At 30.6% G+C, this 14,160-nt stretch overlaps 1 protein-coding gene across 1 annotated transcript in view; it reads right to left on the reverse strand.

Moving 5' to 3' along the window:
* Positions 1-14,160, reverse strand: part of shtd (anaphase promoting complex subunit 1) — a 74,401-nt gene continuing 60,241 nt past the window's right edge. Inside the window, exons 39-48 of the mRNA XM_089240834.1 lie at positions 12,995-13,112; positions 11,746-11,823; positions 9,104-9,171; positions 8,465-8,540; positions 6,289-6,351; positions 4,999-5,085; positions 4,513-4,608; positions 4,084-4,258; positions 2,086-2,232; positions 1-213 (exon numbers count right to left, since the gene is read on the reverse strand). Of these exons, the coding sequence (XP_089096960.1) occupies positions 59-213; positions 2,086-2,232; positions 4,084-4,258; positions 4,513-4,608; positions 4,999-5,085; positions 6,289-6,351; positions 8,465-8,540; positions 9,104-9,171; positions 11,746-11,823; positions 12,995-13,112 (1,063 nt within the window). The 3' untranslated portion in view covers positions 1-58. The remainder of the gene's footprint in view (positions 214-2,085; positions 2,233-4,083; positions 4,259-4,512; positions 4,609-4,998; positions 5,086-6,288; positions 6,352-8,464; positions 8,541-9,103; positions 9,172-11,745; positions 11,824-12,994; positions 13,113-14,160) is intronic.

Consider the following 14,160-nt stretch of genomic DNA (forward strand, 5'->3'; position numbering starts at 1 on the left):
TAACAGTACAAAAAGAAGTTTATTGAACAATAAATTTATGAACAATAACTTTATAAGCTCACTCATATGTACACATATTGGTATTTTGATACCCTTGATTCATCATAATCACACAGTTTTGGTTTTTCAAAATCCTTAACAATGCTGTTATTCCAGTTCTAGAGATTTTCATCGATTTCATTTCACAGAATAGGTTGATAAAAGAACAGCACTCTATAAGAGAACAAAACACAAAACTTATTTATTTTTTATTGTCTTTTTGATAATGAAATAACTGGTGACACTTTTTCCAACTATTTTTGCATTTAGTTAACCTCTTCCTGAATTCACTCAAGATGAGTTTGGGAAAGTTTGAACAGCCGTTGTTGCTCATCCCAAGTGTAGCTGGAGAAATTTTATAAAGGTGTGTGAAAGGTCGATTTACACACATCAGTCACTGCCCATCTCCATTCTGAGAGATCTGTCTCATCCTCAGTTCAAAAAATTCTTCTTCCCTGCCTCATTCTATTCATTCACATGATCTAGTGCAATTCAGTATCTTATCTAATATGTATTGCATGGATTGTAGACTGAATTGCTGTGTGTGTGAATAGACCTTTAAGCTGTCTTCGTTGAAATATTTCATGTCTGTATTTTACTCATTTTGCTAGCACCCGTGTAAACCTTCCTGACAAACTAAAAAAAAGTTTGCCCTCAAATAGTTTTTAAAAAAAAATTTTTATGCTAAAAAAATATATATTATGCCATTATACTTGCAAAATATTAAAAACTAGCATTGTTTGATACTAAAATGCAGATTAAATATAGCACCAGCCATGTGGCTATAACAGCATATGACATTACAGCAATACGTAACAGTGGTGCCTGTGACAGCATATGCCATCATGCAGATTTTCATCTTTATCACATGGATATGACGGAATAATTTGTCATACAACTCTACTGCCACCTGCACAGTATCGTTCTACTTTATCACCACTGGATGGAGTTGATCATTTGATCATTTTTGTCGCACCATGGTCATTTTCTGCACATGAGGGCTAATTAGACCGGGGCCTACAACTTATTGCTGATTCTGAATGGCAGGCTTGTTTTTTATACTCATCGAGAGGTTAGTGCGCTAACCCCTCGATGGGGGACTCCCTTCGGTAGCAATTTTTTGCTGCGGTTAAGTCACAGTTTTTTGTTGCACCCCTGTGTCAGGAAAGTTTTCTGACAAAGACGAACTGGATATCGAACTAAATGGAGTTGAACAAATACATTTCAAAAGAAAGGTTTGAAGTTATTATTACTATTATCTCTGCCATGATTTGCAAGGCTGTGTGTGTGTTCGAGTGTTATTTTTAAATATATATTCTATCTTATAATTAGTAACATAAGGAAAAAATATAAGATTTACGTGTCATTTTATAAATTTCGGTACATCATTTCTAACATGAATTATTGAGAAATATTTCCCTGCATTCATTTTGAACTTGAAAAATTACATACTGTCATTGTATTTAATTAAGAATTCAACATTTCTATTTAGAAAACTAATTAATTTTACAAATAAATTTTTATTATTTTTATGATTGTACATATACAGTAATGAACATGTTTTTATAAAAAATTGAAGCTATTAAAATATATTTTTTGATTAAAACTTCCAGAAAAAAAATGAAAAAGTGCATATCTTCATAAAAAGGTGCATGACAGGTCTCTCACATCTCACAGATAAATGAATTGGCCAGATTACTGGTTAAGCAGATTTTACGTTTCCTAAATTAAATAAACTAAACTGCACAAAAGCACCTGCAAGATTTTAGACAAGTTTTAGCATTTAAAAAGTTAGGAACATAACAGAATTTTTTCATAAATTCATTTCATTAAAAATTTGCTGAACACCCCCCCCCCCCATTATGTAGATTTCATTTATCACAATTTCACAAATAATAAAATAGCATGCCACAGGATTTTAAGATTATCAATAACACACAGAAATCAAGCTATTGACTTGTAAAATCAATTATCTTTTAAAAAAGTATTTATGCATTAGGCTTGTATTTAAGACGATGGTATTTTTTTTAATGATATTTACTTTACCTTCATCAAGCTGAAAACAATGTGATCGTTCAGCTGGAATCAAATGGTAGACCAGAAATTTAGAGAGAGTATCGGGTAACTGGTTTGCATGTGCAGTTCTGAAATTCCAGTTCTCAGCAAAGAATTGAAGGATACAATCTTTCTTCCCTGAGATTAAAAATAATAATAAATAAATATGTTCTGAAGTTTTTAATTACATAATATTTTTCAAGATAGTGTTATCTTTGATCATTACTTCACAATTATCAAAAAAAAAAATCATTAACCAATATAGCTTCTGAGTAACAAAGAATCAGAACTTTTGAGTCCAACTCAACTGAATCTTTTGCAAAATTTTTCTCTTCGATTTGCATATCAATAGCTGAGACTTTCTGAAACACATCTTGGAACATTCCTTTTGACATTTTCTTTTAAAATCACAGAATTAACCATTGACAATACAAACCATTGCCTTCCCCAACCCTGATTTACTGAGAGATATGAAAAAATTTTCATGAAGTAATTAATATTAGATTTATGCTATGTGTAAGACTCATCACATGATTTGTTGGGCCAAAACATTGACAACAAGGATGACTGAAGAATGTAATTCATTATTAGCAATTCTAAAGACCAAGGCAATTTTGAAAGTGATGTGAAAAAATGGGTTCCAGGCCATCTTCCAAGAATAAAATAATAACTGGGCTAATAGCATGCAAGTCAATAAGGGCTATTTCGAAAAGGCCTGTATCATGTTGGCCTTTAACTAATATAGCTTGCAAATAATAAAACCTGTCTTTTTTTTATTTATTTATTTATTATTAATATTTTTTTATTATTATCTTCTATCATAGAATTCAGTATTGCAGGTAATTGAGTAGAAAAAGATCTTGAAAAAGATCATCCCATGAAATAGTGCCAAGAGAGATTCAGGAAAGAAATTTCTACTGCCTCTATAGGGAAATGAGTAACCATCCTTTCGCATGTCGGAGGATCATTCCAGATCTCTATGTTACAGAAGCAAGGAACTTCTCCGCTTAGAACTTGAATGGAACCGTTAAGGAAAGGTAAATCAGCTAATAGCTCACATACACAGACATTTAGCTGAGTTAGTCTGACTGCCCATGTACTATTCTGTTTAGCAAATAAGCTCTAAGAAAAGAAGTTCCTTGCTTCTGTAGAATTGTGGTCTAGCATGCTCGGCTGGCATACAAGAGAACATGAGTTTGATTCCCTGTAGGGAGCAGTTAAATTCACCCACTTCTTTTATGAATTCACCTTTGCATCAAACAAACTTTCAAAAAAATATATGTTTAACTGATTTATCTGAAACTTAAGCAGTCTCAGTGAGTGTGTGTGTCTCTCTCTCTCTCTCTCACTCGCACACATATTAAACATTCCTTTAATGTTTTCTATGCAGAAGAATTCTTTTCTACAAATTTTTCCTGATATTTTTCTGCAGCAGCACTGATTGTTCTGTAGCACCACTGATTGATTGTTCTGCAACATACTTCACAGTTTTTGGCATACTCTGCTTTTGGACCACAGGGCAATGTACAGAGATCTAGGCCACACATTGAAAACCATTATGTATTCTTCTTCAAAGTGTATGATAAACACATGCTATATGATTATTCGCCCTTCACATTCCAAAACTTTGCATGGTTTTCTCAGAAACTTAAATAGTAAACCAAATTTCAATCGTGGTTTGCAACCAGTTGGTGAACATTTATGTGACAAGCACTCTTGCTAACAACTTTCCTTAGCTAATAAAAAGAGTGCATTGGACATGGTATAAATACAGTGCAAATGTACTTACTGTACCTTATTTAAAATCAACATTTATTGTGTGTGTGAAACAAACACAGCTTACATGAGACCAAGTCTCTCTGCTCATGATTTTAAATAAAACATTTACACACATTAGACTCATAACTAATTCAAATAGAAATATCAATGAATGGCAGGCTCAACTTATGAAGTTTTACTAATTTGATAGATGCAATTATTTGTACTCACGTAAGGCATAGTCATAAAGTTGACGCTCAGTTTTGAAATATATTGGCTGTACACATTCTGCTTTCAGTAATGGCGGACCATCAGAAGGTTCTTGGATGAAATTGTAGAAGCTTGATAAAAATTTCACTTCATAAAGATCAAAATTGTTCTGCTTGTCTTCCAAATCGTTGCTCACCTAGATTAATTATAGATGAAAGAACATCATAAGGAAAAAACTGAGTAATGGGTAAATGTTCACCATACACAGAAAGAAAAGGCAGAAACTGTGCAATATACGTAAGAAAATTAATTAAGCCAAACTATTAGGTAATAAAATCAATGAGTCCATATTACTAATTTTTTTGATAGCACAAATGTTTTGGTAATATTTCTTATCTATGTATAAGACATATATATATATACATAATTGAATATGTTCATTCTATTTACCTTCAAATATTTGAGATAGACCGGAAGAACATCCATTTTTTCATTACGAGCACAATCAAACATTTGTTTACAGACTTTCTGCTGCCAGAGTTTTTCCTGAGCAGAAAAAAAAGAAAAGAAAATCCAAGTCAGAATAAGTCAGTTCTATATTCTCGATAGGCATGAACAATGTTGAAAGCATTGGTGGTACAAAAAACAATGCACCCTATTTTTTGGGAGATCTATGGCAATTTACACCTCTTTCCCCACAATCGTTTGCACAGTGAATGGCGGAGAAATAGTACCGGGCAAATTGGTTTTGTGGATTTCCCCCCCCCCCATTACTATTATTTTTTCATTTTCACTGTAGATGGATCTACACCTATCATCACCTATGACTTATATTTAAGACGTCCTATCAAATTTCTTACACAACATTGATAAAAACATTCTGATACCATAAACAGAGCTAAAAAAAATGATGACCAAATGATAAATTGCTCTTACGATTTCATTGTCTACTTCATCCATCAAGAAACACCCAGTAAAATGATCAACCCGTGGATCACAAGAGAATTTATGTATGCATTTCAGCTAGAAAGGAAAGTTAAAATGATTATGTAATATAGAAAATAAACATTTACCAGAAGCTGTATAGAATGGATCATAAATGAAAAATTTAAAAATAATAATAATAAAGATATAGCTGCCAACTTTTGAAAATGAAAATTAGGGAGATTTTCGTGCTGACCAGTATTTTATACTAAAACCACTCCCTTACAAAAGGGATTTTCCCAAATAAAATAGGGATTTTCTACACATAAAAATTAAAACATAGGGAATAAAATCCCTTACCAAAAAAGCATGTGAAATTGGAGGCCAAAACTTCAATGGTGATCTAAAAAAAAATAGTATGTTCAATCAGAAACGATGTGAACAAACATTCTGCGCGAATGACCCTAAAACCATCGGAAGATGAAGGGGAAAAAGTGTCAATTTTTGAAGAACACTGATTTTTTGTGACACTTGATGTTTTTTTGATTTCACATGGGTGATGATGTCAGTCTTTTCACTATGACCAATGTTTATGTTCTTAACACAACTTGTACAAAAAGAAAAAGTCAGCCTTTTTCTGGAACGTTTGATGAAAGGAAATTCATCGGGGAAATCTTTAAAATTAATTAAATAATTTTTAGCTTATCAGTATTCATGTTTTGTTATCGCATGTATGTAACTTCAACAAAAGAGGAAGTTTTGACCACATACTGTAATCTTCAATTATTATCCACGACTATTGGCTGCTAAGCTATTTCCCTGCACCATAAGACAAACAACTTCTCTTGTTACCATCAGAGGGTTTGTAAAACTTCATAAAAAAGGAATTTCCCGCTATTCGCCCACTTACGATGTGTGACATCATTTCAAAAGGGGGGAAAAACAGAAAAAAGACTTGTTGCCCCACAAGAAATTCCTTAGGGATTGTTTTCAGAAGCGGGGATTCTTTTAAAATGAAGTAGGGAATTTTTAGAGGCAATTAGGGATTTTTCATGATTTTCTTAAAAATTTGGGAGATTTAAGAACTTTTCGAGACATCGAGAGATGAAGCTAAAATTCGAGAGACTTGGCAGCTATGAAAGATATGCAATATTCACCCAAGAATATATATATATAGCCAATGAAGATTTAAAAAGCTGAGAGAATATAATTTGATTTTTATTTAAATAGTTATTTCAAAATATTATAGAAATATCATCAAGTACAAATTACACAGCCAAATCTAAAGGGAAAAAAAATTACCTTCAAGCCATAGTTATACATCCAATTATTCAAACAACTTTCTCCCATGCTACTCCAAATACCCTGAAAACAAAAACATCAATTTTGTATAAAAAAATTAATACAAAAGAATAATTTCATGATAATTTAGAACAGTCATATCCCATGTTCTCACTATTATGCCTTCTTTCAACTTTCAATCTCGTTTTTTGTTGGTTTTTTTACTGCTGAACTCTATTGCATGCTTTGAGTGGAATGATTTTTTCCCATCCACACCTATACAGAAAAAACTTTCAAGCAGATGCTGATGCAACTGTTCTTGCAGATGCAATTTCCATGTTTTAATGTAAAAAACTGTGAGGGAAAATTGTGAGATAAAAGACAAAAAATTTAGATGAGATCATTCAAAACTGCTCAACTTTGAAATAAATTAAAAATTAAATTCATTCATTAACTTTACCCCAATATAGTTGAGTCAAAGAAATTAAGGAAACTGTATCCTATTTTGTACTCACTTGCTAAGTCTTAATGTCATATGTATTTAAATAATATTTTTTTGTTCAAAATTTTAGTTGATGCAGTATTATTTTTTGCAAGAGTTAATTGATACACCGGGGCACTTAATTTCTGGTAATAGAAGTGAAAAACATGGAATTTTACAATTAAATAATGTTTCTCAATAATAAATAGTAGATTATGGCGACCTGTGATGTCCCCCCCCCCCTCCCAAGATCAAAAATTAGAAATATTTTCATGCAAAAACTAAAATACCAAATGAAAATTCTTTAATACACTGTTTTAATCAATTTTTGAACTTAAAATACCACACTTTAGACAGTTGGCAACACAAAATTTCTTTAGAAGAGATTTCTTGTGTAATTTTCCCTAAATTTGGTGCGCCCCTCTAAAGGTCAGTTCTGCATATCCCTCCTTTAAATATGTCTTTCTTAAAACTGTAATGATAGTGAGTATCTCTATGCATCAGATAAGAGTTATGGACCACATAATTCTGTTTAACAATGAATAAAACAATTGCAGGAAAATTAAAGTGATTCCTTTACCCTCCAATTTTGTCTTTGCTTCGGCCAGAGGGCAATACAAAACATCAAACAGTTGTATAAAAAATTGTTGCTTTGATATCTCATTAAAAATGGGAAAGAGTCTCATTCCATTCTCCAAAAAATTGAAAAAAAACTTCGGTGAAAAATATTATTTACTGGCCTGCAGAAGAGTGGGAAAACGCAACAGAAATGTTACTAAAAAAACCTCGGGAAAATTATGACTAAGACTTGCTTTGACAATAATAAAGCAACAACAAAGGAATAAATAAATGTGCATGCATCCATACATACATAAGAACATAAATATAAAAACAGTATTTTGATTTCTATCTAGGGGGAATTTCTTTACCCAGAGAAGGCTAATAAAATAGTCTTATGCAGAATGAAATTAATTCATAACAAATGAACAAGCACATCACATTCCTTGCCTAAATTGATACTGAGTCCAGCTCTATTGAACGAAAAGATAGGATTACAACCTATAAACTGTCAATAGTTTACTTTTTAATTGAAGTGAATTTGCCTTTAATTTATTTGAGTTTGCTTTAAAAATCCCAAAATAGATATGGTAAATAGGATCAGACCACAGGTTAATTTATATCGTTGAAAAAAAAAGAATTTAAATCAAATATAGTTTTATAATTTTATTCAGTTTTTTAATAATCATGCTACATGAAACTGTGGTTGCTGGAACTGAATATGCACAGAAAGGAAAAACACGAGTTAAGTGAAAACAAATGCATGGTCATGTTTTACTTTGCTTATATCTGTTATTTTCACAACATAACACATAAAAAAAATAATAATAAATTCTGTTTATAATGAATGCAAACTCCTCTTATAAATTTTCTGATAATCCCAAGAAATATGAGTTGCCAGAAGCATTTTGAGATACCAAAAGCTTTGGATGTCATTACATGAAGAACAGTTGTTAATGAGCCTGGTATCCACATATAACAGAATGAAATCAATTCAACAGGGGGGGAGTCAACATAAATTTCAGAGCTTAAATTTCACATTTTTAGCAGGCTTTATATTCATAATACTTAACTGAACATGGTGAAATCAACAAGGGAGTATCTAGGCTCAAGTGCAGTTATTAGGAGAAAACATCTGGTATACTGGAAATTACTTACTTTTGGATCTTCATTATGTGGTAAGCACATGGTTCTTTGTCGCAGGAACAAGTTGCCACCATTTCTTAATAACTTACTGGAAATAAAAGATTTAAAAGAAAGATATTGAAAATATATTCATGCAAAAATATACTCATTTTAAAAGACTTAGATTCATGCCAAAAAAAAAAAAAAAAATCTATTCACTTATTTCCCTGTGTTAATTCTTAGATTATGAATTTAAAAAATAGCAGAATTTCTCAGTGCAAATTATATACAACTATGCAGTAACTTACATGGGAAATTGGAGTAGAAAGAGAAATATTTTCAAAATTTGTTAAAAAAAAATCTTTTTAAAGAGTTATATATATATGGTGTAAGATGCATGTACAATAAAATTAAAATTTTTTTTTTTTTATACACATCTATTATATACATAAGAAAAAATTATTTTTCACAAAACTTGACTTTTTTTTTAATGTTCAAAAACGAATGCACAAGTTAAAATCACACTTTTCAAATAATAAAAACCCAAAATCCTCTTTAAAATGAAAAAAAAAAACCTAAAAAATATCTGCTTCTTCATCTAACACAAAATGTATCCTTATTGATCATGAAAAAAGATTAAAGGCTAGGTATAAAGTATTAATAAATACTAACCATAAAATATCCCAATTTTTATCGCATTCAAATACAATTGGCCAATATCGACTATCTTCAACAATTATCTAGACGGGAAAAAAAGGAACTTTTATTCTGACACAATATCTTCTGTAATGAATGGCATAACAAGAATTATGCAGTATTTCTCAGAATAAGCACTGTATGGGTGTAATCTTAAATAGGATAAAAAACCAATAAAATATATTTGTGATCATAATGTAAGCTCCACATATTTGTCAGAAGACGAGATTTTACGGTACGATTACCAAGATTAGATTTAAGTTCAATGTAATCACCGTTTTCTGGTATTTTGTAAACAAATACTTTGTAGAAAATGCTTGCTGATTGATTATAATCAAAGCTTAATGTTTAAAATGAAATAAGTTGATATTTGAATGTTATATCACTTATGTCAATGTCTAGAATATTGTGATCTTTGAGATCAACATAGCTGGTGCCACAATTCTTCAAAATTATGCATTCAAAACATGAGCACCACAGCTAGGGTTGGGTTTTTGACATGACAAGTGTCATAAACTGTCGAAAACCGTCCAAAACCTAAGTGACGTTGCCTTTTGAAAATGTTTTGAACACAATAGGTATATAGCACGATGAAAAACTTACTTTTTGTCATATTACAATGTTTTATTTTTAAACATTAATTTATTACAATAATTAAAAAATATTAATTATAATTTGCAATTTTGAATTTTTCAACATAAAAGTCTAGAACACATAAAATATAATTTTATGGTTTATTTATCTATTCTACTCATTACCTGTGTTCAATTTGCTAAGTGAAATAGAGCTGCTTATTCAAAATATGTATGATAGGGCATCAGGGTTAGGTTTTTGACCCCAGAAACTAACTTGGTATTAAAACAGTCAAAAACTTATTGTTAATGTTGTCAAATAGTTTTTGTTAACTTGATAGATATTTTAAATAACAAAACACTTCCTTTTATTTAGATTAAAGGGTTTTATATTCAGAATGATAATTACTGAGGAAAAATATCTATATTGATATTTTAAATTTTATGATCCGCCCAAAATTTTATTCCATACAAAAATTCTCAAGCAGCATCTGTTAATGTTGCATCTGCACTAATTAAACTCATTTATTTTCACCTAAAAATTTCTTAGATCAGGGTGTATAAATTCACAGAGCTTTAAAGAGTATTTTCAACCAAAGAAGAGCTGACAAGACTTGATACCCAAAGCATTTGTTTTGCACGTTTGAATACACCTTCAATTGGAAAACCATTGCATTATAAATGCTAGTAAATGGACCATATCATAGTGCAAAAGTAAGAATAAACCAAGTTTGACATATACAAGCTAGCATTTCCAAATTAAATGACATTTTAGTCCTACAATTTAGTATTTTAATCGCTAGATATATTTCAATGTTATACGCAATAAGTGTATCATTTTAAGTATCAGTGGTTATCTAGATAATTTAATAACAGAAATCAACATTACATACATGATGTAATAAACTTTTTTTAAAAACTTATCTGCTGTAAAAAGAGTACAGCAGACGGTTTATATCAATGCAGACATATATAAGCAGTTGAAGAAATTTTGGAAGGTCAAGAATCATCTTGAATCAAAGAATGACAAATCGTTCCATAGTTTTCCCTTCAATGTTCATGTTCAAATTTTATAAGAAAAAAAGCATATATATTGTCCAAAATAATTCTGTCGAGAGTAGAAAATTATTTTAGAATCATATTAAATATTTATTCTTTGTATAACAGTCACTTTAAACATTACATGCAATTAACGTGTGCATTTCCAATGGGAATTTTTATATCGAAAAGCAATATTTGAGGTTTTTGACAAAGGTTTTTGATGTGACAGTTTAAACCGTGATTTAAACCGTCAAAAACCTGCCAACCCTGACCACAGCCTATAGACCACTGTTCTTAAACTATGGGCCCTTGACCCAAACTTCGTTAGGAGGGGCTTTATAGATATATTTTATAAAAATTCTCTTACAAATGAAACTGACATAACTGATTTTGAAGTTGCTGCACCAAGTTTTAATTTCAAAATAGACCCCTGGGTCGCCAAGGTGCCTGCATTCTTGACACTTTGCTTTTTGGTCAGAGCTAAAAACTTCTAGTATAGGCCGAAAAATTGTTTTTTTCAATGAAGAAAAATAACGAGATATAAACAAAGTACAGTATCGTGTATTAAAAATCTTCGCTTTTTTTTAGCTAATGAGAAAATTTTATCGCTGCACTACATAAAAACAGCAGCTGAAGTTTCTTCATGGAGTAGTTACTTCTATATATAATATCTGTAAATTTCATTTCCTCATTCATTTAATGAGCTGAGAATGGGATATACAAATGATCATATTATTGCATGATATAGACATTTATTTACTGACCCAAAATTTAATGCAAGAGATTTGAAATCTATAGGTGGTGCACACACACACAAGCCTGACAAAATTTATACTTATTCTTTAATAAAAGGTTTTAGAGCAAAATGAAAATGTTCTAACTACACAAAATATTGGCATTGTGATGAGTTTCAGCCTTGTTTAATGTAATCAGCAGGTGCTGCAAATTTTTATTCCATAAAAATTAATATTTATTTGAATAATGTGTGTGGAAAGAAAAGCAAACCTTTTTGAGTGTTTTCAATTCTGGAAGCAAACAAGGAGCTTTTACTGTATATTCTACTTCATCATACACATCAGTTTTCTGTAAAATATCATTCAATTTCCAAAAATGTACTGTTAGAAATAAATTTCTACTAAATCATTACAGCTTGGATAATTATGAGAATCGTCTATGTTTAAAAATTAATCATAATTTTACATGACAGAATATATCATTTTTTAAGGGATATATCTAATCAATATATAGACAATCAATTTCATGAGGTTAATTTGGGGCTTTTGCAGTACAGTCTGCAAGATTATCTCTTTTTCATCCATCCCTTATATAAATATTGATGAGTAGTAAATGTGATGTCAATTATATTTATTTAATTAATAATAATATTTTTTGCATGCTGAGTATTGATCAATACAAGCGATTAAAAACAATCATAGCCAAAAATTACTCATGACAGTGGAAAGAGTTCCAAGTTTTGTATGGTTCCCACCTTCTCCACAAAGGGGTTATCTCTGGTAGGATAAAGGAAAGCAAACACAGTGATTTACATTGAGTGACACAACTTCTACATTGTGTATTAGAGAGATAGAACCTCAGATAAAAAGCTTGTATGAAAAAAGAAATTTCCCTGGGGTTTTTTTTTTTTTCACAAAATATCCAAATAACCATCCAATGGATGCTTTATTTATTAGCCAATTTGTCTCTGTAACCATGTGAATAATATTTGATTTGAATTCATATTTCAATGTAACTGATTAAATAAAATTTTAATCAACACCAATGAATTATTTAAGTTTTATCCAATGTTATGTCAAGTTTTATCCAATATTTTATCCTGTTAGGAACTGAAATTTGGGAGTTAAGTTCAATATAGATAATTGCTACCTTTGATCATTTAAGATTGACCCATCAGTTTTATAGCTCCTGAGTACAAAAACCAATTGTAGCATATTTATTATCTTTAATCTTCAGTCTATTTTTTCAGTGTAGTGAACAGACCATTGGGGGAAGTTGGTTCACTTTATGGAAATTAACCTCAAGTTAATTATCATATTACTTCAATTATCATAATAGATTTTGAGTAAACTTTAATAAGACCTAAAATGTATATAATTTTCTTTGAAGAATTTAAACCAACATGCTTCATTTCCACAATGTTCAGGGAAAAGTTGCATACTAATTGAAGAGGAGATAGACTTATTTAATTATTGTGAATAACATGAGAACAAATCTCTTTTAAAAAATAAAAACTTACTTTGATAACTAATCTAACATTAGCATAAATAGGCTTCTTGGAATCCAAGTTCCGTGGTATAACAAGACGAGGTTCAGCTGCTAGAACATAGAGATGGTAGAGTGCTTGCAAATGGTACCTTGAGAACAAAAAAATACTTTTTGATGTACATTACAGCACGTTAAGAACTCGTATTCATATACAACCACAAAGAATTTGAATAACTAATAAAGAAAGCAAAATAGTGTTCTACCATTTCTGTTAAGCACAAGTTCTTTTTTTTCTCCAATAATAGCAAATATAGCTATTTTCATTGAATGAATAGATATTCTAATTCCTTTCAACTTTTTTTTATGGTCATCACAAAAAGCCAATTAATTATTAATCATGAAGATAATGACAATGATTTTGACGATAGCTCCAGAGATGAAGGCTATGTTTTCGGTAATGATATTAATATTGGATGTGCCCTCGAGAATGACATTTAGGATGACTGTCATAAAATTTTCTACAAATTATGCATAATAATAGGCAGCAAAAACAAATTTATGATGGAAACAAAATACTAAAAAAAATTATCATTTCATAATAGAATGGAGTTTAGACAAAATATGCAGGGAAGTCTAAGCTCACCTTGTCCTTATTTTAAGAAATTGATAAGTGAATAAATTCACATTTTGAATGAAGTTCTCTAAAAATAAAATTCAAATTTTAGATTAATGTGAATTTAAATTTAAACAGTTTTTTGGAATCATCCTTTATATGTCATTGATATGGTATGCCTGACTATCAAAAATATTGGAGAAATAACTGCAATATTACTTTCATAACTAATGTGATGTCAAGACGGTGGTGGGAACAGATCAAGAAAAACCTGTATTTTACAGATAACAGTAAAACACAAGAAAACTGTATATGAATTTCCCTGTTGCATATTTGTGTTTATAAACCTTAGGTGGCGCCACTGGAATTTTTGTATGTCTATATATATCCTGTGCCAACCCTGTTGCGCTTGCTATGTTTGCTTGTTTTTCAGTATGTCTTCCGCGGTGATGCTTATGTGTGTTCGCGTGCCTGTACACTTAACCGCACTCATTGTGATTAGTTTCTAATGTATTAATAAGTTCACATTAATGGATTAAACTTCCGTTGTGTTTTCCTGCATACTGTTGTCGATTGCTTCTTAT

This window comes from Pholcus phalangioides, unplaced genomic scaffold, assembly GCF_987345545.1.
Source record: "Pholcus phalangioides strain wild (caught in Gottingen) unplaced genomic scaffold, Ppha-v1.0 ptg000013l_1, whole genome shotgun sequence".
Taxonomy (NCBI): domain Eukaryota; kingdom Metazoa; phylum Arthropoda; class Arachnida; order Araneae; family Pholcidae; genus Pholcus; species Pholcus phalangioides.